The sequence below is a fragment of the Coregonus lavaretus genome (assembly GCF_964263955.1).
Source record: "Coregonus lavaretus genome assembly, chromosome: 38".
In the NCBI taxonomy this organism is placed as follows: domain Eukaryota; kingdom Metazoa; phylum Chordata; class Actinopteri; order Salmoniformes; family Salmonidae; genus Coregonus; species Coregonus lavaretus.
The window spans coordinates 14,430,711-14,457,624 of NC_140025.1; the positions used below are offsets into that span (position 1 = coordinate 14,430,711).

General features: G+C 42.9%; 2 protein-coding genes across 4 annotated transcripts in view; one reads left to right on the top strand and one right to left on the bottom strand.

Moving 5' to 3' along the window:
* Positions 1-24,139, top strand: LOC311111958 (1-acyl-sn-glycerol-3-phosphate acyltransferase gamma-like). Of its 2 annotated transcripts, none has more exons than XM_084154900.1 (10): positions 1-223; positions 14,693-14,750; positions 16,266-16,493; positions 17,577-17,746; positions 17,876-18,037; positions 18,639-18,792; positions 18,870-18,972; positions 19,103-19,178; positions 19,269-19,467; positions 22,998-24,139. In XM_084154900.1, the coding sequence occupies exons 3-10, from the start codon at positions 16,316-16,318 to the stop codon at positions 23,087-23,089; spliced, it is 1,134 nt and encodes a 377-aa protein (XP_084011026.1). In that variant the 5' UTR covers positions 1-223; positions 14,693-14,750; positions 16,266-16,315; the 3' UTR covers positions 23,090-24,139. The 2 variants fall into 2 exon arrangements, with proteins under 2 accessions (XP_084011026.1, XP_084011025.1); XM_084154899.1 differs by lacking the exon at positions 1-223 and adding an exon at positions 11,681-11,995.
* Positions 1-26,914, bottom strand: part of LOC311111964 (uncharacterized protein) — a 426,062-nt gene that overhangs the window by 28,502 nt on the left and 370,646 nt on the right. The gene's annotated exons all lie outside the window — the stretch shown is intronic.

Below are 26,914 nucleotides of genomic sequence, written 5' to 3' on the forward strand. Positions count from 1 at the left end.
GGGGGACAGAGTTTGTGGTTGGATAGACAGGAAGTTGCATATTTCACAGAAGGATGTAGCTAGCTAGAAGTTAGTTAGCTCAAAGAAAAACCTTTATATTGAACAATATATGCGTCTATGGCGCTGGGGTACAAAGACACCAATGTTGTTTCAGTGTTGAGTTGAAAACCAACGTATTGGACCTGTTTGGTAATTTTACTCGTCGTCGGGATCCAGAAATCAGGTAACGTTAGCTAGCAAAATGCTATTCAAGTTAGCAGGGGTGTAAATAATCTTTACGTCGATTCTGTTGCAAAACGTTTACTCAGACGGAAAACGTAAACCAGAGTTTCTATTGGACAAATTCAGGTAGGTCCCTCCTCGTTTCGTTCAGTTTGTTGAGTTTGTTTCCTTTTGGTTCTTAAACGGTAAACGGTTTCCGTAATGAATACACCCCTGGCTAACTGGATAGGTAAAACCACTGCAGCAGTAGACATCTAACATGCCACCTAATGTAACGTATCACTGCAGAGTAGTCTGGACTTTGGCACAGACATGCCTTCGTGGGTTGGGAGTTATGACCAGAGTATGTGAGCGGAGCGTGCCCAATTTGACTGGAGCGCGGAACGAGTTTCCCAAAAGCTGGAGCTTCGGCCTTCTCCAGTAGCGCTCTCTTCACGAGCTCACGCCTTGATCACACTGACAGTGTTTTTGCATTTTGGTACACCAGAAGTACATTAATTTCCAATGGAACGCTGCGTTTGCAGGAACGAGGTGGGTAGCTAACTGTCATTGTAGCAAAGTATTCATAAACAAAAAATCATACATCTTAAAAGTTTCGTTCATTTTGGTCTATTATATATACAATAGGCTATCGATGATTTTGGCCCAATAGGGCTGACATATTACCTCTTTCAAGGAGCGTTTTATTGGGTTATTTAGCCTAAAAACCTTTAGGCCTACCTGTACAAAAACAACTCTGCATCCTTGCCCAACCTGGCAGGAGTGGCCCAAATGGTGTTTAGCGTCCCCAGTGGCTCTGTAAGTGCCAAGAGGGTGTTCTCCGCTGATGGCCTGCTCTCCAGGAACCATCTCATGAGTCTGAAGCCACAGACTTTTTAGACTGAGCCTAATAAGGCATTTTTATTACATTTTAAGTAATTCACAGTCTATATGCACAATTTATAGACTAATGATTTAATACAACGAAATGTTGTTTTAAATGCTGAGCGCTTAATGTTCCTGCCAGCAAATGCTTCACAATTTATTTATTTGTAGGCTATAGCTTTGAAATAATTGAAATAATAGGCTCAACTCCACTCACATACTCTGGTTATGACCAAGTTCGAGTTAACGTTAGCGAGAAACTAGATAGCTAGCAGAAGTTAACCTAGCTAGCTAGCTGTGAGTTTCAGTTATAGCTGTCATTCACATGGAAATTGGACTGTTAGCTAACTAACTATTTAGCTAATGTTAGAAATTGCGTCAATTCAAATCTGGTATTAGGAACAAAAGAGGTCAACACGACTTCTAAGATATACTAGTTATTTTAATTAATGCAAAAACCTTCAATGGTAAATATGATGTTTCGTATATACGGGCTCTCTGTGATGTCTCGCAGGACACTCCAGACAACTAACACATTGTTTCAGAAACAATACCCAAATACTCTGACAGAAAGTTTCCCACTTCTCTGCTGGCCAATTAGAGTAAAGACTTGAGCGTGGTTCAAACTCTCCCAGCCAATCCGTTAGCTCAGGGGTTGGTCTCATCTCTTCGGCGCCATTTGTTACACACTTCAGCCAGGCACAAGATTATCATAACAACCTATCATAGTGAGAAGAGCCAGCTCCCTTAGACATCATTCCTAGTCAAAGGAAGACTCACAGATCACAAAGAACTATTATAGTCTAGCATTTGAAGACACAATCCTTATCTTCTTTTACCCCCTAAAACAGCTCTTCACATCAATCACAGCCTTGCCAGGTGTCACAGCCTACATTAGCCCAGTCAAGACTGCATTCTTTCTAAGTTAGTCATCCCATCAATTTAGGAGAATAATAAATCCCCAATACTAACTAAAGTCAGTTTAAATATGCATTTGGAATTAACCAGCAAGTATTTATGTTTATAATCCTATCCCATGTGTGAATGAATTAGACCAGCTAATGTCAGTCAACCACTAGCCTTTGATCATGACTCTCAGTTCCATTACATTACACATAAGAGTCAAGGAATCTTCTGTAGGGGGAGTTTTGTTAAGAGCCCCAACGTTCAATCTGAACATTAACACGGATCACTTTTGCTATGGTTCCGGAAGCATAATGACCTTATCTTTCATATCAGCGAGAAATCATTTTCAAAAAACAAAAGGTTAAATTGATACAAACGTTGATAGGGTTAGTGTTCCCTCACGGCCATATCTCCATGTTACAGCGCTTGTTTATGGAAAACAGATGGAAGACAAGAGGCGACCACCTGTGCTAAGCTATCTAGTATGCTCCGAACACCTGTGTGTAAGCGTAACTCTGGAAGTGTAGCAGAAGTGTAGTTTTGTGGGATGGAGGCACTCGCAGCTGTATGGATCTGTGCAAAACTGCTACAGTAGGTGTATATTTTTTATTTGAAGGATTCTTTCTTGCTGATGAAAGATAAGGGCCATGTGTTTCGAAAGCAGTATCGCAAGCGATGATTATGGACGTTTCTAAACGTTAAAACACAGATTGTAGTTCACACGAGAGTGGTGGGCGAAGCCAATGGTTGAAAACTGAAGGGAGAAGGCAGAATGCCGCCTACTAGTCAACCACCATCCAGGTCATGCACAGTAGCTTGCCAGAAGATACCGACCATTACGCTTGTTTACACTGAGCTGCACTGGGGTCGGAATGCGATCCTGGTTACATTAAGACACATACCTCAATGCAGGGATGGGATATGCCTCTGTACTCCAGGTTTTACCTTTATTTATTTATTTATTTTCACCTTTATTTAACCAGGTAAGCCAGTTGAGAACAAGTTCTCATTTACAACTGCGACCTGGCCAAGATAAAGCAAAGCAGTGCGATAAAAACAACAACACAGAGTTACATATGGGGTAAAACAAAACATAAAGTCAAAAATACAACAGAAAATATATATAAAGTGTGTGCAAATGTAGCAAGTTATGGAGGTAAGGCAATAAATAGGCTATAGTGCAAAATAATTACAATTAGTATTAACACTGGAATGATAGATGTGCAAGAGATGATGTGCAAATAGAGATACTGGGGTGCAAATGAGCAAAATAAATAACAATATGGGGATGAGGTAGTTGGGCGGGCTAATTTCAGATGGGCTGTGTACAGGTGCAGTGATCGGTAAGGTGCTCTGACAACTGATGCTTAAAGTTAGTGAGGGAGATAAGTGTCTCCAGCTTCAGAGATTTTTGCAATTTGTTCCAGTCATTGGCAGCAGAGAACTGGAAGGAATGGCGGCCAAAGGAGGTGTTGGCTTTGGGGATGACCAGTGAGATATACCTGCTGGAGCGCATACTACGGGTGGGTGTTGCTATGGTGACCAATGAGCTAAGATAAGGCGGGGATTTGCCTAGAAGTGATTTATAGATGGCCTGGAGCCAGTGGGTTTGGCGACGAATATGTAGTGAGGACCAGCCAACAAGAGCGTACAGGTCACAGTGGTGGGTAGTGTATGGGGCTTTGGAGACAAAACGGATGGCACTGTGATAGACTACATCCAATTTGCTGAGTAGAGTGTTGGAGGCTATTTTGTAAATGACATCGCCGAAGTCAAGGATCGGTAGGATAGTCAGTTTTACGAGGGCATGTTTGGCAGCATGAGTGAAGGAGGCTTTGTTGCGAAATAGGAAGCCAATTCTAGATTTAACTTTGGATTGGAGATTCTTAATGTGAGTCTGGAAGGAGAGTTTACAGTCTAACCAGACACCTAGGTATTTGTAGTTACATGACTGTAAGTCGCTTTGGATAAAAGCGTCTGCTAAATGGCATATTATATTATTATAGTTGTCCACATACTCTAGGTCAGACCCGTCGAGAGTAGTGATTCTAGTCGGGTGGGCGGGTGCCAGCAGCGTTCGATTGAAGAGCATGCATTTAGTTTTACTAGTGTTTAAGAGCAGTTTGAGGCTACTGAAGGAGTGTTGTATGGCATTGAAGCTTGTTTGGAGGTTTGTTAACACAGGGTCCAATGAAGGGCCAGATGTATACCACAATGCTCCATCGATAAGATTAAAATATTGCTTGTTTTCCAGGAAAACAGCCCTTTACGTCCTCATGCTAGCTAGTAGTAGCCACCGCAGCAATTTTGGAATGGCAGTGTCAGCCAATCAGCTCCTTTGTTTTTGAACACGATGTGGTCGTCACTAGTTACCACAGCTACACAGTCATAAACCCTGCCTATTTCTACCATTTCTCTTCTTAAAATCTGATTTTAAAGCTAACCCTAAACACACTGCTAACCTTATGCCTAACCTTTAACCTTAAATTAAACCAAAAAGCAAATTTTTGTTTTCATGAATTGTTAATATATAGGCAAGTTTGACTCTGTGGATGTGGTAACTAGTGAAAACCACACAATGTGCCATTCCATAATGGCTGCTGTGGCTACTGCTAGCTAGCATGATGACCCAAAAAAGTTTGGGTGCTGATTGGCTGAAAGCTGTGGTATATCAGACAATATATCACGGGTATGACGCAAAATTACTTTTTTACTGTTCTAATTGTTTTGGTAACCAGTTTATACACTGAACAAAAATATAAACGCAACATGTAAAGTGTTGGTCCCATATTTTTGTTCAGTATAATAGCAATAAGGCACCTCAGGGGTTGCGCGTTACATCGTGGCTAAGAACAGCCCTTAGCCGTGGTATATTGGCCATATACCACAAACCCCAGAGGTTCCTTATTGCTATTATAAGCCGGTCATCAACATAAATATAACTGTAAACAAGTAGGTTTGCATCATACCCATGGTATATTGTCTGATATACAGTGGGGGAAAAAAGTATTTAGTCAGCCACCAATTGTGCAAGTTCTCCCACTTTAAAAGATGAGAGGGGCCTGTAATTTGACAAATTGAGGAAAAAAAATCCAGAAAATCACATTGTAGGATTTTTAATGAATTTATTTGCAAATTATGGTGGAAAATAAGTATTTGGTCACCTACAAACAAGCAAGATTTCTGGCTCTCACAGACCTGTAACTTCTTCTTTAAGAGGCTCCTCTGTCCTCCACTCGTTACCTGTATTAATGGCACCTGTTTGAACTTGTTATCAGTATAAAAGACACCTGTCCACAACCTCTAACTTTTTGGTAAAAACTCAACTCGTCGTGTTTGGAGGACAAAGAATGCTGAGTTGCATCCAAAGAACACCATACCTACTGTGAAGCATGGGGGTGGAAACATCATGCTTTGGGGCTGTTTTTCTGCAAAGGGACCAGGACGACTGATCCGTGTAAAGGAAAGAATGAATGGGGCCATGTATCGTGAGATTTTGAGTGAAAACCTCTTCCATCAGCAAGGGCATTGAAGATGAAACGTGGCTGGGTCTTTCAGCATGACAATGATCCCAAACACACCGCCCGGGCAACGAAGGAGTGGCTTCGTAAGAAGCATTTCAAGGTCCTGGAGTGGCCTAGCCAGTCTCCAGATCTCAACCCCATAGAAAATCTTTGGAGGGAGTTGAAAGTCCGTGTTGCCCAGCGACAGCCCCAAAACATCACTGCTCTAGAGGAGATCTGCATGGAGGAATGGGCCAAAATACCAGCAACAGTGTGTGAAAACCTTGTGAAGACTTACAGAAAACGTTTGACCTGTGTCATTGCCAACAAAGGGTATATAACAAAGTATTGAGAAACTTTTGTTATTGACCAAATACTTATTTTCCACCATAATTTGCAAATAAATTCATTAAAAATCCTAAAATGTGATTTTCTGGAATTTTTTTCTCAGTTTGTCTGTCATAGTTGACGTGTACCTATGATGAAAATTACAGGCCTCTCTCATCTTTTTAAGTGGGAGAACTTGCACAATTGGTGGCTCACTAAATACTTTTTTTCCCCACTGTACACACCGCTGGAATGCTGTTTCAGCCAATCAGCATTCAGGACTCAAACTACCCGGTTTAGCTTTTGTTAATTGAAGATAGCTAGCTAGCTAGCTAGTTAGTATCTGAAGAGTTTAGAGAATCACCCCCGGAAAGTACTAACCTAAATATTTTTTTATTAAACACAATAAATTCATAACTCAAAATGACCATTGATCTTCTTACATCCCCCAAAGAACAATTACATTGAAAACCAGATGGGGGTTGTCAGTGCCTTGGCTGTCTACCATTTCAGTTAAAAAAACTGACCATATGGCACATTGCCTGCCCCAAACTCCTCAACCTTCAACACCTATTTATGGAATGCAGTTTGGGTCTTTGTGTGTCAAAAAAGAAGATGCATCAAATAAGCTTTTAATTTGATGCGTCAAATAGACAAATTCTATTATAAAATGTTGTGTGCGCTGAATTTGCATGCGCAACTAAGCCAAGCGCCACCACTACGGTCAGTAGCATTGTCAAAGCTGTAAAAAAATAAAATAATAATAGGTCTGCAAAGAAGCACACACACCAGCCACAATGTGTTTACAATACTGCGTTGGTAATGAGCCATTATTTGTTAGGCCGAATGGGAAAACGTCTGTGTGAGCATTTTAAATAAAATCAGATTAAAACGAGCAGGATCACAAATGTTAGCTAGGTTGTCCAACATTCTCCCCGACATGCAACCATCCCAGAGGCAGGGGAGAAAGGATGGTGATCCTGCTGCTTCTGCCTGCCAGCCAGCCACATCCCAAACAGTTTCACCTGATGCATCCTAGCTAGTCAAAATACAGAATAATAATCAAGCATTTTGTCAACATTGATAACTGTTTGGAAACTGGAGGTATGCTGTCTCCCTACTACGTTGACTTCGGTTTGCAGTATGACAAAGTCACTCACAAATGTATTTGATACAGATGTTATTAGCAACTTCTGGGGTAGCTAGCTAGCTTTAGCTTGGTACTTAGCTAGCACCAATACAAACAGCCTGAAAAAATGACCAGAAACTGCAATCATTTTCAATATTCTTAGCAATGATTTAGGAATCCATGTGACTAAGCATTAGCTAGGAACCACTTGTTGTTCTCCTATTGAAATCGAAATTCAGTTCATGAAAATAACTAGCTAGCTAGCTAACGAACTAAACAAGCTAGCCAGCTACCTAGCCCTTTAGCCCCAAACTAACATTAGAAGCAGCGAGCTAGCTTAATCTCGCTAGTGTGGCTTGACCGGACCGGGTCCGACCATCATCAACCAAATACGAAAACTGTCTTATAAATTAGGGGTATTTAAGATAACACCTATCTAGATGGTTAGCAAGCTAACTATACCTACTGAAACGAGGCAACTTTACCAGCATCATAGCACGTATCGGTGAATCGCTGTGACATATGAAATACAAGTGATGGTGTAATCAATGTGTAATAACTACGTTTAAAAAATGATGAACGTGTTAAATTATTATGTAACGTGCAGTCATATTCAGGTCCAGATTGGTCAACAAGCTTATTTTATGTGTCAAATAGTGTTATTTGACATATCTTTTTTGACACGCAAAGACCCAAACAGCATTCCATACTAATCTCATAAAACGTCTCAATCTCACACTAGGCGTACTTCCAATTTGAAGCCTTTATACATAATCTCTCACATTGTCTGGTTGCATAGATGTTTTCATGAGTCTGCAGATTTGCATGTTGCCATAATAAATTCAGATGAGTTAACCTTGTAATTCGTGCCAGTGGGTCAAATCAATATATAGACCTTGTTCCTTTAAAGAGGAGTTGACTAACACGTGTTTGTTTGGAATATCATTGTCAGTATACATTCTATCAGGATGCATAGTGATATTGTTTTTCCACACTTCACAGCATTCAACACATGTTTGAAACCCACCCTCTTCCCCACTGCTTGGAATGCCAGAGATTTTTAGAAGCCATGTTTGCTCTTGGATGGGCAGAGAAGGGTAAAATGTCACTTATAGTGGAAGAAATGTAATGTGGAACTGTGAAATGATGTTGTCTTGGATATTAATTGGACTTAGTCACTGCCTGTGGCATTTACTTATTCAGATCAACTTTATTATCCCACCAGGGGGAAATTCATTTGGTAATGTGCTTAAAAAGACGATACAATATAATTCATTGAAAGTGCTATAGCTATACATTTAAAGTGAAAGTGCAATATGCTGTGTACTCGAGGGACCAACAGACTATCTATTAAACAGCCTAATGGTAGTTGGAATAAAAGAGTCCCCATATCTATCTGTTTTGATTTTCTTTTGAAGAAGTCTCTTTCCCCTTGTCCGGCTGCTGCTGTGACTGCATTCTGAGTGAAGGGGATTAGTACTGTCCTGTAAAATGCTATCAAGTTTTAGGAGGATGAGCTTTGTGTACAGGTTGGTGGCTGATTCTTGATCTATACCAATTATCCTTCCTGCCGTCTTAATCAAGCGCTGAAGCTTGACTTGGTTTTGCACTTGCATGTTTCCAAACACGCATATCAGACCAAAGGACAGCACACTCTGCAGGACAGATTTATAGAACATTTGTAAGAAATGGCGGTCGACATTAAAATCGTTCAGTTTGCGTAAAAAAACCCATTATCTGTTGCAATTTCTTTATCTTTGCAAAGGCACAGCAGCTGAGCTTCTCCACCCAACCCCCCCATACAGATGGATGGAAATGAGAGGTGACTTATCCAGGGTGCTGCTGCAAGAGCGCTAATCAGTGCTAATCTGGACCGGATTACAGTTTTGTTGTCCTACATCTCTCCTTCTCCTCACTGTACAAAGGAGAGGCTCCTTCTGTGTTCCGTCTGTTTTGACACTTTTAAACCAGTGTGTCTTGGTTGTTCTTCTTGTCTCGCGGCGATCTGGTGTGAAGCCAGTCGCCGACTAGCTCCTCTTTCGTTTCTCACCTGAGTTGCTTTCTTGAGGACCGTCTCCTGTTGCGCTGATGGACGCACCCTCCTCATCCTCCTCTTTTCTTTGGGACTTAGTGTTCATGCTGTCATCATCATAATTTATCTTGTCTCCTATGGGGATTAACATTAGCATGAGTCTCAGGCACCGTGGACACTGACACCCCCCTTGTCCTCCTCTTAAAACGGTTCAGAGATTTCCATCTCTTTTTTTCTACTATTCTTTTTTTTTTCCTGGGGGGAAGGTAATCAAGGAGGGGGGCGAAGATGCTGAACCAGGGGGCCGTGATGCTCTTTACAGGGCTGTGTGGGGCACTGGTGGTGCTGTCGATCGCCTACTACACCTACTGGTAAGTCCTGTTGAGGGAGCAGTCGAGAACCGCGTCAGAACTTAAAACAACTTTATAGACATGACTGGTTCTGGTTCCACAGTGAGCCCGTTTGTTGACTCCAACTGCTTGAGGCTGTGTGGAACCACAAACTATAATCTAAAATCTCTTGTACTACCTGACACTGGTTTTGAGAGTGTGTAGACTGGGCTTGGTTGGTTGTTGGCGCTGATGCACTTAATTTAAGAGTTGACTTCTGTGGGTTTGTCTTGTTATTTGTTCAGGAGTGGCTCGGGACCTTCTGCTGCTGAACATCTTGGCCAAGTTAGCCTGTTTTGGAGGCCAGGCTGTTTTTCCCTGTTAATCAGTTTAGCCCTGAGTGGCTATTGCTAATCTCTGCCACGTCCCACGTCCAGTCAGGCCTTGTGTGTGTGTATCCTTGCATACTTGGTAGCCTGCTAAATGGCTTTAACCTCGTAGATACACAATGGCAATTTACACTACCGTTCAAAAGTTTGGGGTCACTTAGAAATGTCCTTGTTTTCCAAAGAAAAGCAATTTTTTTTGTTATTAAAATAACATCAAATTGATCAGAAATACAGTGTAGACATTGTTCATGTTGTAAATGGCTATTGTAGCTGGAAACGGCTGATTTTTTAAAATGGAATATCTACATAGGCGTTCAGAGGCCCATTATCAGCAACCATCCTTCCTGTGTTCCAATGGCACGTTGTGTATGCTAATCCAAGTTTATCATTTTAAAAGGCTAATTGATCATTAGAAAACCCTTTTGCAATTATGTTAGCACAGCTGAAAACTGTTGTGCTGATTAAAGAAGCAATACAACTGGCTTTCTTGAGACTAGTTGAGTATCTGGAGCATCAGCAATTGTGGGTTCGATTACAGCCTCAAAATGGCCAGAAACAAATAACTTTCTTCTGAAACTCGTCAGTCTATTCATGTTCTGAGAAAAATGAAGGCTATTCCATGCGAGAAATTGCCAAGAAACTGAAGATCTCTTACAACGCTGTGTACTACTCCCTTCACAGAATAGCGCAAACTGCCTCTAACCAGAATAGAAAGAGGAGTGGGAGGCCCCGGTGCACAACTGAGCAAGAGGACAAATACATTAGAATGTCTAGTTTGAGAAACAGACGCCTCACAGGTCCTCAACTGGCAGCTTCATTAAATAGTACCCGCAAAACACCAGTCTCAACGTCAACAGTGAAGAGGCGACTCCGGGATGCTGACCTTCGGCGTACAGAGGCCCATTATCAGCAACCATCCTTCCTGTGTTCCAATGGCACGTTGTGTTTGCTAATCCAAGTTTATCATTTTAAAACGCTAATTGATCATTAGAAAACCCTTTTGCAATTATGTTAGCACAGCTGAAAACTGTTGTGCTGATTAAAGAAACAATAAAACGGGCTTTCTTGAGACTAGTTGTGTATCTGGAGCGGCAGGTAGCTTAGTGGTTAAGAGCGTTGTGCCAGTAACCGAAAGGTCGCTGGTTCTAATCCCCGAGCCGACTAGGTGAAAAATCTGTCGATGTGCTTGAGCAAGGCACTTAACCCTAATTGCTCCTGTAAGTCGCTCTGGATAAGAGCGTCTGCTAAATGACTAAAATCAAAATCAGCAATTGTGGGTTCGATTACAGGCTCAAAATGGCCAGAAACAAAATCTGCCGTTTCCAGCTACAATAGCCATTTACAACATTAACAATGTCTACACTGTATTTCTGATCAATTTGATGTTATTTTATTGGACAAAAAATATTTTTTCTTTCGAAAACAAGGACATTTCTAAGTGACCCCAAACTTTTGAACGGTAGTGTACATCCTTTGCCTGCCTTGTAGGCTAGGCCAGGGGTTGGAAATCTTTTCTGTTTCAAGACCCACTGAAACACTTTTTAAAAAATCTGGGGACCCCTACATCAGAAATCAAGTTAAGACACTTATAAAAATGACATTTCACAATGTGTTAATGCCTACATACATACTAAATATGAGATGTTTTAGCCTTACTGCTGTTATTTTAAATGTTTTAGCTTTATCTCCTGAAAGCTGTCTGAGGCCCCCTAGTTGAGAAACAGTGGACTTCTTAGGAAATGTTTGTTTGAGTAAATCATAAAATAACACATTGACACTATTTGGTTTCAAATCGATAGACAAGCAGCCTATACAAGCACTATTCCCATAGCACTGTCTCCCTCATCCCCCTTATACCTGGGGAAAATTATGGCTGAACTTTTTTAACCTCTGTTCGTTGGCCCAGTATTGACGGCCAGCCATTCGTCTGAGGGGATCAGGTGATTGCAGACACTCCTCCCCCTCCCCCCAAACACACTCGCTCCACCAGGCAACGCTTTGGCAGGCAGGCTGGGAGAGCGTCTCCCTCTCTCCCCCTCCCTCTCTTTTCTTTTGTCTCTCTCTCCCTTTATCTCTGTGTGGGGACAAGTTTCCCACTCTGCTAATGGACGGCCATGTGAGATGTCACTAGTCTCTTAGGCAAGACTCCAAAGTTCACTCATGTTTACTGAGGAGCTCCGGTGTTTCTCGCGCTCTCTTTCCCACTATTTGTAATTCTCACTCTGTTCCTGACTGTGGGCAAAGCTAGGGCTTCACACTTTGACAGAACTGCTTGCTCTCTCTTCCAGAACAAGGTTAGTGGTATTTCTGCTCCTTGGTGTGAATGGGATGTTATTTTATGAATATTGACATCGCTAAGATGATGGAGACATTTTTTTATCTTACTAGTAATACCGTGTTAAACTCAGAATCACCTGTTTGACTGTGAACTGATGCACCTACTGTAGTGAAATAGATAGGCTATACCGGTAGTTTAAGCGTGCATGCTATTATCTGCTTGTAGATGCCAGACGCACTGTAGCAACTGTTTGTATTATTAGACTGTTTGCAGAGTTGATATTGCCGGCTACAGTTTTGACGTTTGACTGCCATGGTTGTTTGGTGAAGGAAGCAGTCCAAGGCATTGCAAGCTGATGTAAATGACTCCTTGATTCTTGAGCATCGGATAAAGTTGTTTTCTGGCCCTCTTCAGTGCTATCTGCAGGAAACCGCCTTCATTTAATGGGCCATTTAAAACATGGGTCCTACAGACCTACACCACACCCTGTTATGCCTTGGCTTTATGGCATCCATCACAACTCCTCAGGCCAGTGAAGTTAGAACAGAACCTTGAAGTATTGAGAAAGTGTATTGGGAAATCATAGTCAGCCCACAGAGAAATATGCACATGTAACACGCGTCACTGTGCTTGCTTAACAGTATAGCTTCCTTCCTCACAAGTCCTTACTGACCTTGATCTCGGATCCTCTGCTTCTCAAACACAAGTGACCCACGCTTGACTACGCTGTTGACTACGCGGTTGAAAAGCGAGCAGTTCGATAGCACAGGTTGAGACGTTTCAAGCTGGGGAATGAGGTTACGAATCCAACTCGTTTACACTCACACCTCTAAACTCACTCCACAGTCGTTGAGCAGAGCTTAACTGCAGATCCGGGTCACAGCACCACTTCTGCCCGCTTGAGTCTTAGCAAACTATAGAAAAGCTAGCAGTTCGATAGCTTGAAATGTCTCCACCCACGCAAAGTAGTGAGGTTATGAATCCAACTCTGTTACTTACACACACACAGGATGGTGAGAGTGAGTGTGTGTTCAGAGGGACGAAGTCTATGTTCTCTCAGCCCTGTGTTCCCTCAGCCCTATATGTTCAAATTACTTGAGTAGATGCTGAGATACATGTTGTTGTTTTTTATCTCAGAAAATGCCATTTGGGCTGCTGGAATATTGACTCAAGGTCATAGTGATTAAACATAATTCAGTAGGTTCCATATATACCCTCACATTTGTGTAGATGCTGAAATACTCAGCATGTTCTACATTATAACAATAAGCATTGGTGCCAATTCTGATTTAAACTGGTTCAGTGGGTACTGAGGGACCATAGGGTGGACCTCTGTTTGGATGCTTGACGTCACTCAGGTCCACACTCTGTGGGTGGGACCTCCTGTGGAGTTGGTACAGCTGGCCTGTAGTACACACACAGCCATTGATTTGACTCTTTGTTTCTAGGATGTGATTTGACAAAAACAGTGTGACTTTGACTTAATGCTCATTCCGTTATTAGGCCACTGTGTAGTTTGCAGTGTTTTATGATGGGTTCGGTATAGCTTTGTAAAGTAGCCTATATTATTGAGATTGGAAATAGGAAGGGGGCACAGTAGGTGAAATGTCTGTAGTGGATACAGTATTACTAATTCTGTAGTATTACTAATGATAGTAATATGTGGGAGGGAGTGGAGTGGAGTGGTGCAGGCCTGCTGTTTGGGGGTGTGTGGGATCTAGAGTTAGCAAAGATGACACACCAGTATCCCAGAGAGCTTGAATGGGGCCAATTTAGAGACTTTGTCGCTATAATTAGCGAGTTTTGAAACCCCTCCAGAGACTGTTATTGTTAAGAGCCTAGCAACAAATTCAGTGACTTATCAGGCTGCCTTGGAGAGTTTTGCCACCAAGGGGTTTTGATAGCATTTGGCGACTTTTCCCACTCAATTCTGGGAGTAGCGATCTGCAACAGAAGTCACAGCAACAGCGCACAAACAGTTAGCACTTTGTGACAACTGCTGATGTAAAAAGAGCTTTATAAAATATAACGGATTGATTGATAGGCATAGAAGCAAGGGGAGAGGGTGTGCGGCGGGAGAGGGGAGCGAAAACACTAAGTTGGGGACCGCAGCAAGGCAAGTTTGTGCTGTGACGTCGAGGGAAAAAAAAGTTGGCAACACTGAATGGGGCTAGTTTAGGAGTTGGACACCTGGTGTGGGTGTCTGTGTGTGTGAAAAAGAGAGTGAGAAAGGGAGTGAGTAAATGAGTTGCTGGACTTGTTCCAACTAGGTGAAAGGGTGTGAGTGTGTGTGGGGGGTGGGGGGGGGTGGTATGCAGACGTGTACATATCAGTAAGAGTGAGAGAGAGGTTATGTGCAATGCCATTTGGGTGAAAGGGAGTTTATTTTTATGGGCAAGCTGTGTTTTTAGCCTGATAGTTTCCTATTTTACATTGGGGAAATATAAATGGAAATAAATCACAGAGACTTCTCAGCCTGTCTGCTGAACTCCTCAGAATCAACCTGCTCTTTCAAGGTATTTTCTTATCACAGATTTCTGAATTATTCAGTTGTATTTTGTTTGCAGTCTTTTTTTATTGTTGCTGTCATGTCACAATTTTGGCCATTTGGTGCAAGTTAGATACTTTTTTGGGAAATAGCTGATTGTTCAGATCATCCCGTCTTTAAACTGATTGTGAATAGTTTGTAATGATGTTCCTCTCTGTCCCTCAGGTCTGTGGTGTTGGCTGACGGGCCGTGCAAACGGGGCTTGTGAAGGGAACCCACCGTGGTAAGTTGCACTGGAATTTCTGAAAATTATCACGCTTCCACTATTAACCCAGCCTCATAAAAGGGGTCAGGAGTTTTCCCTGACCATGTGACCTGACTAGGAAAACTCTGGGTCATAGCCAATAAGGACCTTTTCCTGGTCAGGTCAGTTGGTCAGGGGAAACTCCTTGCCCTACTCATATTCATAAACATCCTTCTTTAAAGGGTAGGAAGTTTTTACTCACCAAAGTAACAACAGTGTGGTCAAATACTTAGTAACTTAGTTGTAGTCCCGATCTGGTTACCTATAACTACAAACATAGTTATGTTTTTTTAAATATACAGTACCAGTCAAAAGTTTAGACACACCTACTCATTCAAGGGTTTTTCTTTATTTTTTACTATTTTCTACATTGTAGGATAATAGTGAAGACATCAAAACTATGAAATAACACATGGAATCATGTAGTAACCAAAAAAGTGTTAAACAAATCAGAATCTATGTTATATTTGAGAATCTTCAAATAGCCACCCTTTGCCTTGATGACAGCTTTGCAGCACACTCTTGGCATTCTCTCAACCAATGGTCTAATGTCCATTGCTCGTGTTTCTTGGCCCAAGCAGGTCTTTTCTTCTTATTGGTGTCCTTTAGTAGTGGTTTCTTTGCAGCAATTCGACCATGAAGGCCTGATTCGCACAGTCCCCTCTGCACAGTTGATGTTGAGATGTCTGTGACTTGAACTTTGTGAAGCATTTATTTGGGCTGCAATTTCTGAGGCTGGTAACTCTAATGAACGTATCTTCTGCAGCAGAGGTAACTCTGGGTCTTCCATTCCTGTGGCGGTCCTCATGAGAGCCAGTTTCATCATAGCGCTTGATGGTTTTTGCGACTGCATTTGAAGAAACTTTCAAAGTTCTTGACATTTTCCGTATTGACTGTCATTTCTCTTTGCTTATTTGAGCTGTTCTTGCCATAATATGGACTTGGTCTTTTACCAAAAATGTCTATCTTCTGTATACCCCCACTACCTTGTCACAACACAACTGATTGGCTCAAACGCATTAAGATGGAAATAAATTCCACAAATTAACTTTTAAGAAGGCACAACTGTTAATTCAAATGCATTCCAGGTGACTACCTCATGAAGCTGGTTGAGAGAATGCCAAGAGTGTGCAAAGCTGTCATCAAGGCAAAGGGTGGCTATTTGAATAATCTCTAATATAAAATATATTTTGATTTGTTTAACACTTTTTTGGTTATTACATGATTCAATATGTGTTATTTAATAGTTGTGATGTCTTCACTATTATTCTACAATGTAAAAAATAGTAAAAATAAAGAAAAACCCTTGAATGAGTAGGTGTGTCCAAACTTTTGACTGGTAGTGTATATATATTTTTAACTTATTTTGGATATCTTCGGAGCTACCCACAATGCACTATTTATCAACGTCATATGGAGAACCGGTGCTACCTGGTGGTATTTTCCACTGAATTAAATGAAAATGCATTGTTTCTTTATGGTGTTCTTCCCCAGGTTGGCCGTAGTGTGTGGATAGTCCTGCTAGCCCCCAGACAGCCCTGGCCATGGGGCTGATAGCGTACATCAAGAGCCTGTTCATCCTGCAGCTGCTGGTTGGCTTTGTGTTTGTGGTCAGCGGCCTCATCATCAACTTCATCCAGCTGTGCACCTGCGTCCTATGGCCCATCGACAGGCAGCTCTACAGAAAGATCAACACCCGCCTCTCCTACTCCCTCTGGAGCCGTGAGTCACACTCGAAGTCTTGAGTCATGTGTTGTATTTGTTTGTGTGTGAGGGGGGATAGGCTCAGAGCTGCACATTCTGTCTGTTGTCCCAAAACAAACCAGTCTTAAATGCAGTGCAAACTCCACCCACATGGTGTACTGGTTTTGGTGTTCCCCTCTATCCCTCTCGTTGCTGTGTTGTGTACATTCCTCTCTCATGCGGTCTGTGTGCAGAGTTGCCAGTGAACAACAGGCACAATGGATTCTGGTCGTTGTAGTTCATTACCACAAACTAGGTTGAATATTTGTCTATTGAAAACTACAACGCCCTACAGCATCCCACAGTTCGTTCTTGATTTGATGTCTCTCATGCTTGATAGGATTTCTCTAGAGAAACGCACTTTGAGCTCACAAATAAAACGAACTAATTGGAATTCAAGTAATTGAACCAACTTCGGTCAATTTGTTGTTTAATAATCAGAAAACATAAAAATAATTTGGTTAATCGTTGATAGTGTGCTTGATAATCATGAGCAGACTTGGGATTGACTGGTTGATGCGCAGATAGTGCTCTGCGGCTGGACCATGTGAGAACGCTACGGCGTTCATGGAGTGAGTATCTTTGTGTGTGTAGTGGTCGCAAAGCCTGTACCAAAGGAAGCCGATTCATTGAGCCTCCTTATTGGCTACACCCACAGGGTATTATTTTCATTAGGAAGACGATAGCTTGTTTGCTAGCATAGGCACTTAACTTGAGAGCTAAACAAACTGTTGTTGACTGAGTTTACACTGAAGTGATTTTTACAGGTTCAAAGTTTGTGTCGGAATTGAGAATGGTGTAGTTCATTGCAACGGTTCGTTGTGACTGGGTCGTTGTGACTGTGTGTAAAAGGTTTGGGGTCAATTTCATTTCAATTCAGGAAGTAAACTCAACAACAACAAAAAATTGTAAGAAAAAATTGAATTGAAATGTTAGTTTACTCTTAAGAATTGACTGTATTGAAATGGAATTGACACCAGTTTGATGTGACTGGGTGGTTCATTGTAACGGAGTTGACACTGGTTCGTTGTCTTAACTCTGCTGGCCCTCGCTGTCCTATAGAGCTGGTAATGCTGCTGGAGTGGTGGTCGGGCACAGAATGCACCATATTCACAGACCAGGCCACGGTGGACAAGTTTGGCAAGGAGCATGTCATCATCATCCTCAACCACAACTACGAGATCGACTTCCTCTGCGGCTGGACCATGTGTGAACGCTACGGCGTGCTTGGAGTGAGTACCTGTGTGTGTGTGAGAGATAGAGAGAGGGAATGAGTGAAGGCTGCCTATAATTACTGTTTATGAAAATATTATGTTTGGTAGGTTGGCTGAATGATCTCGTTTCGTCTTGTCTTCTCTCAGGCTTCAAAGGTCTTGGCCAAGTATGAACTGCTGAAGGTGCCTCTGATTGGCTGGACCTGGTACTTCCTGGAGATCGTCTTCTGTAAGAGGAAGTGGGAGGAGGACAGAGACACCGTGTTCAAAGGCCTGACACAGCTAAAGGATTACCCTGAGTTTATGTGGGTGAGTAGGACGACAAACAGACAACACAATGACCTTTGCCCCTCTCCCTCTGACCGTCCGCACGTCTCTGTATGGATTTGTACCCTGGGTCGTCTTCATTAGGCATCAAACAGATGAAAAACGGACTGAAACAGGGAGGGACCACCTGGACGTATCCAATAAGAAACGCACATTTCTGTTTACCGTTGCATAATGTTTTCCACTGAGTGGACACGCCCCAGAGTTGTCGGTGGGTACGTGCACACAATTTAAGCCAGTAATCTGACAAACTCTCATGGGGGGAAAATGCAAGGGAAGAGAGGGTCTGAGGGGAGGAATCAAATAAATACAACTGAGATTCTGTGTGTGTGTTGTTTGTGCATGTGTATTTGTTACTGCAGACAGTGTTGCCAGAAAGGCACATCAGGGTGTGTCTGAGGTAGTTCACCTCTGTTGGCGTTCCTACCTTCTGTAGTTTCCACTGGGACACGTAGGGATTACAAGGTCATGAGCTTAAGTGTGTTGTGTTTACCGCTCCAAAGACAACAGGGTCACCTCCAAAGACAGCAACAGTGCGTGTGTGTTGACTTGTCTCTCTCTCTCTCTCTCCATCTTTCTTCAGTTCCTCTTGTACTGTGAAGGCACCCGTTTCACACCGAAGAAGCATGAGATCAGTATGGAGGTAGCAGAGAGTAAAGGTCTACCAAAACTCAAATACCATCTGCTGCCCAGAACCAAAGGCTTCACCACAACACTGAGCTGTCTCAAGGGCACAGGTAGGACACACACACACACAAGCACCTTCACACACACATTTGCAGCACACTCATTATCGAACTCTTTCCTTTCTCAGTATCTGCTGTGTACGACGTGACACTAAATTTCAGAGACAAGAAGGTCCCAACGCTGCTGGGAATCGTCAGTGGAAAGAAGTACATGGCAGATATGAATATCAAGTAGGTGGCGCCTGTCTCTCTCCCACAAACAAAGGCAGTGCACTGGTGATTTACTGTATCACCAATACAGTGACTTGCTGCCCTTTAGTAGCATTGTACTGAACTGACAGTTCCTCTCCTTCCTGTATAGGCGGTACCCAGTGGAGGAAATCCCAGAGGACGAGAAGGAGTGTGCAACCTGGCTTCACGAGCTCTACCAGCGGAAGGTACTGGGAACTCAACTTTCCAAGTCAATGACTCTCTCCACTAATATAATATTGACAACATTCTCTCTTTCTTTCCTTTTCTCTCTGTAGGATGCACTGCAGGAGCACTACGAGAAGGAGGGCAGTTTCCCCGGTCCCACCATCAAGCCCCCCCGTCGGCTGTGGACGCTGCTCAACTTCCTCTTCTGGGCCACATTGCTTCTCACCCCCCTCCTCAACTTCGCCTGCGGGGTGTTTGTCAGCGGCTCTCCCCTCCTCATCGTCGGCTTCTTGATCTTCTGCATCATCGGTGCGGATGCCACCCATTTAGCCTGCGCTAAACCTACTGCTTTTTCCAAGTGCCTTATGTTGTTAGGACCTGCCTATACCATATAATCTCATTTTGACTCATTATTGGGTGGTTTCCCGAACACAGAATAAACCTAGTCCTAGACTAAAAAGCTATTTAAATAGAGATTCTCCATTAAGCATGCGGTTTAGTCCAGGACTAGGCTTAATCCGCTCTAAATGTATAGTTTTATAAAGTAGACTTCCTTTTTCCACTGGTGGAACTGGTGCTACCAACTTTTTCAGTTGATGGCACCAGCACAAGATTTGGTCGCAACAATTTTTTAGCCACTGTGCGCCGATTAATGACCATACAGAACAAGGCTGATAATGACTAGCCATCTTTAAAATGATGTCCGCGCCCCGCGGAAATCAAATTAGCATGAAAAAAATCCCCATCAAAATCAGCATATCTGTTGTTTTTGCATGGGGCTGCTCAATCCACCGCATCAGCCGATCTCGGCCTTCCGCATTTGCGGTGGAAGGTGGCAGAGCTACAGCTGTGTTTGTCAGACCAGGAGACATCCTGAAAATCGGTCTTCTCATGAAAACGTTTGTAGTGTCGGAACGGTTTGAGGTACAAACTAATATGACCCCTCTATGGAAGGATAAGACTCTCACGAACACAAACATCTAGGATTCCCACAAGCCTCACAAGACTCGTCTGAAGGTAGACTGATACGAGTTTAAAAAATGAATGGAAATGCAGTGCATTCGGAAAGTATTCAGACCCCTTCACTTTTTCCACTTTATGTTACAGCCTTATTCTAAAATTGATTAAATCGTTTTTTTCCCTCCAATCTACACACGAAAATAGGTTTAGAAGTGTTTGCACATGGATTAAAAACAGAAATACCTTATTTACATAAGTATTCAGACCCTATGAGACTTGAAGTTGAGCTCCGGTGCATCCTGTTTCCATTGATCATCCTTGAGATGTTTCTACAACTTGATTGGAGTCGACCTGTGGTAAATTCAATTGATTGGACATGATTTGGAAAGGCACACACCTGTCTATATAAGGTCCCACAGGCCAATATCATCCCTGCGGTGAAGCATGGTGGTGGCAGCATCATGCTGTGGGAATGTTTTCAGCGGCAGGGACTGGGAGACTAGTCAGGATCGAGGGAAAGATGAACGGAGCAAAGTACAGAGAGATCCTTGATGAAAACCTGCTCCAGAGTGCTCAGGACCTCAGACTGGGGCGAAGGTTCACCTTCCAACAGGACAATGACCCTAAGCACGCAGTCAAGATGACGCATGAGTGGCTTCGGGAAAAGTCTCAATGTCCTTGAGTGGCCCAGCCAGAACCCGGACTTGAACCCAATCGAACATCTCTCGAGAGACCTGTAAATAACTGTGCAGCGACGCTGCCCATCCAACTTGACAGAGCTTGAGAGGATCTGCAGAGAAGAATGGGAGAAACTCCCCAAATACAGGTGTGCCAAGCTTGTAGCATCATACCCAAGAAGACTCAAGGCTATAATCGCTGCCAAAGGTGCTTCAACAAAGTACTGAGTAAAGGGTCTGAATACTTATGTAAATGTGATATTTCAGGTTTCTTTTGCAAAACTAAATTTAAACCTGTTTTTTCATTGTCATTATGGGGTATTGTGTGTAGGGGGGAAAAAACAATTTTATCAATTTTAGAATAAGGCTGTAACGTAACAATGTGGAAAAAGTGAAGGGGTCTGAATACTTTCCGAATGCACTGTATACAGTGGGGGGGGGGGGAAGTATTTAGTCAGCCACCAATTGTGCATGTTCTCCCACTTAAAAAGATGAGAGAGGCCTGTAATTTTCATCATAGGTACACGTCAACTATGAGACAAAATGAGAAAAAAAATCCAGAAAATCACATTGTAGGATTTTTAATGAATTTATTTGCAAATTATGGTGGAAAATAAGTATTTGGTCAATAACAAAAGTTTCTCAATACTTTTGTTATATACCCTTTGTTGGCAATGACACAGGTCAAACGTTTTCTGTAAGTCTTCACAAGGTTTTCACACTGTTGCTGGTATTTTGGCCCATTCCTCCATGCAGATCTCCTCTAGAGCAATGATGTTTTGGGGCTGTCGCTGGGCAACACAGACTTTCAACTCCCTCCAAAGATTTTCTATGGGGTTGAGATCTGGAGACTGGCTAGGCCACTCCAGGACCTTGAAATGCTTCTTACGAAGCCACTCCTTCGTTGCCCGGGCGGTGTGTTTGGGATCATTGTCATGCTGAAAGACCCAGCCACGTTTCATCTTCAATGCCCTTGCTGATGGAAGGAGGTTTTCACTCAAAATCTCACGATACATGGCCCCATTCATTCTTTCCTTTCCTTTACACGGATCAGTCGTCCTGGTCCCTTTCCGGAAAATACCCCCAAAGCATGATGTTTCCACCCCCATGCTTCACAGTAGGTATGGTGTTCTTTGGATGCAACTCAGCATTCTTTGTCCTCCAAACACGATGAGTTGAGTTTTTACCAAAAAGTTATATTTTGGTTTCATCTGACCATATGACATTCTCCCTATCCTCTTCTGGATCATCCAAATGCATTTTAGCAAAACTTCAGACAGGCCTGGACATGTACTGGCTTAAGCAGGGCGTCTGGCACTGCAGGATTTGAGTCCCTGGCGGCGTAGTGTGTTACTGATGGTAGGCTTTGTTACTTTGGTCCCAGCTCTCTGCAGGTCATTCACTAGGTCCCCCCGTGTGGTTCTGGGATTTTTGCTCACCGTTCTTGTGATCATTTTGACCCCACGGGGTGAGATCTTGCGTGGAGCCCCAGATCGAGGGAGATTATCAGTGGTCTTGTATGTCTTCCATTTCCTAATAATTGTTCCCACAGTTGATTTATTCAAACCAAGCTGCTTACCTATTGCAGATTCAGTCTTCCCAGCCTGGTGCAGGTCTACAATTTTTTTTTCTGGTGTCCTTTGACAGCTCTTTGGTCTTGGCCATAGTGGAGTTTGGAGTGTGACTGTTTGAGGTTGTGGACAGGTGTCTTTTATACTGATAACAAGTTCAAACAGGTGCCATTAATACAGGTAACGAGTGGAGGACAGAGGAGCCTCTTAAAGAAGAAGTTACAGGTCTGTGAGAGCCAGAAATCTTGCTTGTTTGTAGGTGACCAAATACTTATTTTCCACCATAATTTGCAAATAAATTCATTATTGGCTACATGTGATGGCAGAGTTTGCTAAACAAATGCCCAGCGATTTATATAAATCATATTCTGCCAGGTAGGCCTACTTTGCAGTCAACATTTAATTGGGAAAGTTTTTTGGGAAAGCCTTTAGAAATTTTAATTCAAACAGCGCATGATGACTGAATTGAAGGTCGCAAATGTGAGTGTTTTGGTTGCAGTGTTGAGCCCTGTATAGTATATGTGATTGCCTACTCCTGTATCTGCACTTTGTTAATTTGTATTATATGTCTGTTTTTTGTCTTCTGCTTTCTTTCTACTATTATTGACCAATCTGTCTGCTCTCTCCACAGCCTCCATAGCAGTGCGCCGCCTGATCAGTGTATCTGAGGTGAACAAAACCGGCTCTACTTATGGCAAAATGGAGGGCAAGAAGGAGAACTAGAACTCTTTATGGCAGTCACGTTACGGTCCCTCTACGGTCAACGCTCGGTGTCTGAGCGGTCGTTGCGGTCCCCGCACAGACAGACCCTGTGCAGCCACCCTCCTTTAAAAATAAGTAAAAACACAGCCGGAGGGTGGGGGGGGGGGATATAACTGAATAGACTTTCTAGATGTAAGCTAAAATACTAATTATGATGATTGTGATACGGAAAACAAAATTTAAAATGGAACTGTTGCAGTTGACTCCCTCTGAATGCATCCTTCCAGTGAGAGGGGGGTGACAGACAGCAGGACTGAATGGTAGATACCAGGGGGTGTAGCTCTTTAGCACCAAACGCTTCCTGCACCCCAGCTCGAGGCCCCCCATGGGTGTCTGTCTCCTCCGCACAGCCTTGTGGTTCACCTCATCCACATGCTCCAGAACTCTCCTGTTGCAGCAGTACCACTTTCTCCAACATGCACACCACTTCCTGCCACAGCAGCCCACCCTAAAGAAGTTCTCTCCACCTATCAAATATGCTAATTTTCTGCTTTAGTATCTCTGACTGGGCCAGCCCACACCAGTCATACGTCCCTCTGTAGTTTCAGCAAGGTGCTCTACTGTCTGGAGAAGACTGAGATTCCCAGCATGCTTTAGCTCCCCACCCTTCCCCTCCATGAGGGTTGAGTGTGGAGGTGAAGGAATCTTAACACCTCTGAGCACATCCTGTTATTTGTTTGTCCATCTCCTCATGAAACTTGAGCTGAATCCTGACACAAACGAGATTGAGCATGCTGCTACTCCCCCCGTCCCTCCCAGAAAAGCACAGATGTGACGGCCAACCTCGCACCACTAAAATGCAGTATTTAATGTTAATTTAATGACAGGTTTGGGCCGGAGTTGATTTCTGAATTGCTTGTAGATCCCATAAATACTGGTTGTTAAAAACAATAAAAAATGAATCGTTTGGTTGCCAATGAATATACAAAAGTGATTGAATGATGGGATTTCCAATGTCAAGATGTAATCCTCACTTTTTTCTGTGTGACATAATAAATGTATTTCCCTACAGTACTCTGTCGTGAATTGTTCAGAGGGTTTTGAGGAGTGCTTCTCGTCAATGGTGGATCAACATCTAATAATTAACACAAATTAATTGTAAAATAGTTAGGTCTACCATCCCACCACACCCCGGTCCCCCCTCTATTTGACCCCTTAGTGTATGCAATTTAAAATCCACAACCACAGTTTGAACGCCTATAGGCCCATCATAAGATAAGGTAAAACAAAGCTAGTGTAGGAGTCGTCCAGTGGCCAAGAGATTTGAGGACTCATCTGAGGACAACACCATCCCTAACCCTGGGTGTCCCTACCATCTAACTCGGCTGCCAGCAGAATAGATTTATGCTTTCACCAAGAGCTTTCACCATTTGCAGAGTGAATTTTCCCATATCCATAATTGGATTTTCCAGCATTTTAACAGCAAGGTAACACTGTATGCATGGCCAGTTATATACATATGGCCAGTTATTGGCATTCTAAAATACTATGCCCCCCCCCCATGTTGAAATTTGCCCAATAATGTATTATTAAAAAGTTATATTTTTAGGGCTGGCTCTTTCACCCAATAACCTATAGGCTTACATGGTCCATATTATCAGACAGGTGTGTTATTTTAGCAATAGGAATCATCACCTACAGTGTGTAAAACTGATGCAGCATAGTGGCTATACATAGATGGCTGAAGCATGGGGTTGCCCATCTGCACTAATACCCCAGTGGGCTAATGATTAGTTCACAGACTAGATTATCTTTTTGCTAGTTAGCCAGGTATTGATTATTTTTATGTCCTAAAAAACGTTCCACTGCCAATGATGTCTATCAAGACGGTATAATATGTGGGTGGGCTATCTGTTCTATCTGAAGCCAAGACATGGGGAAACACCTTATAGAGAGAGAATTTGTAGTTAAAAGGAAAGGAGAAAGGAAAGAGTAGAGAGTGGTCATGCTGATTTAGCCACACACAGCTAGCTGGGGCCCCTGTGCGGTGTCAGGGTCATTGGGGGTGTAATGCAGTTAGGAATTTACTGTAAGCTCACTCCACAGCTAGCTTGAAATGTCGCGGATGGAGGCATCCAATCAGTACCTTTTGGGTGGCTAAACCGTTGGAACTAGGGGTGTAACGATCCATCTACTACATCGATGTATCGATTTATATTCCTATGATCCAACTACATCGATCTGTGCTCGGCGAGTTGGCCTTTTGACAACATATATCGATCTAACATCGTTTTAAAATGTAATAAATCGATTGTATCGATACTAGGAAATAACCCATTGGATTTAAGCACGTCAGACTTTATATGCAGGGGTGCACATAACTGGTACGCAGATACGCAAGCGCGACAAAAATCAGGAATGCGTAATGCCACTTGTGTTACTACGCGCCTTTGCGTACTTGACCGATCTTCTCATCTAACCTTACACATGACATGTTGCTTGTCAACTACTGTCAGGGATGTCCAAAAAGCAACAGACATTAAGCAGCTTCTTTGGCGTTTCGCCACCTACAAAGAAACGCCAACTGGAGCCAGAGCCGAAGAAAATACTTTTTTCGGAAAAGTGGCTCCAAGATGTGCAGTGGCTTGAAGCTAACGATGAGCGCACTGAAATGTGGTGCAAGATTTGCCGCTCAAATCCACATCTAGCAGACAAAACAGGTGCATTTTATAAAGGCTCAAAGAATTTCAACCATCCTTTATTTGACAAACATGAAAAGAGCAAGGAGCACACGAATGTGGCGCAAGCCATTGCTAAAAGCTAGCCGAGAATAAATGTCCAGTCGCCCACTTGCCAGATGGCGAGACAAGCTGAATGAAGAACAGCGGCAAGCTCTGTTTAATATTTTTCTCTTTCCATAAAGCTAAACACGCACGTCCCATGTCTTCCTATTCTGAGGATGTTCCTTTACTGAAGCGGCTGGGAGTAAATGTCGGAGGTGCATATCATTCACGTGAAGGGGGCACACGGATCATGCAGAGCATCGCTCACACCATCAGCGGGGAGTTACGAGCCAAGTTGCAGTCTGCTGAATTTTGGGGGCTGTTTTTTGATGGATCTGAGGACATCACAAAAACTGAGCAGGAAATAGTTTACATTGTGTCTGTGTCCAGCAACGGAGAGTTTACTTCAGACTTTATTGGACTGATTGAATTGGGTGCTGACCGAACCGCACAGGCCATAACAGACGGACTTGTGAGACTTTTCCAGGACACAGGCTTGGATGACTGGACAACAAAGTTGGTCGCTGTGTGCACAGACGGGGCTGCTGTCAACGTAGGTATCTACAACGGCGTTGTGCCAAAACTCCGGCAACATGCTGCGGTTGGAGACTCCCTTGTGCACATTCTGTGCACCGCACACACACTGGAGAATTGCGCGAAATCAGCTGATCGCAACGTTCCTTACTGTGAGACATTTCATCGCTCTGTGGTCAAGCTGCTGCAGTTTTATTTACAAAAAGGTGGAGCAAAAAAAACTGCTGCACTGAATAAAGCTATGTGAAGAAAATGGGATCTCCTTTGTGGAACTGGGTAAGTTTCATAATACCAGATGGTCTGCATGGAGGCATGAAACACTGTTAAAAATATCAAGACTATTGCCAGCCATTAAAATGCAACTGGTTACGAGTGATAAGTGACTTGCAGCATATCTGCACAGAGCGTTTTCAGTGCTTTCTGTCAAACATGCTTGACATTTGCAACATTTTGAAGACCACATCCATTAGGTTTCAGAAGGAAAAGCTGACCATTGGAGAATGTAAGGATGAACTCATGGTGGCCATTG

Coding starts and splice junctions, on each gene's coding strand:
- LOC311111958 (XM_084154900.1), top strand. CDS start 16,316: ATGGGGCTGATAGCGTACATCAAGAGCCTGTTCATCCTGCAGCTGCTG. Junction 18,038..18,638: donor ATTACCCTGAGTTTATGTGG/GTGAGTAGGACG, acceptor ATCTTTCTTCAG/TTCCTCTTGTACTGTGAAGG. Junction 19,468..22,997: donor CTTGATCTTCTGCATCATCG/GTGCGGATGCCA, acceptor CTCTCTCCACAG/CCTCCATAGCAGTGCGCCGC.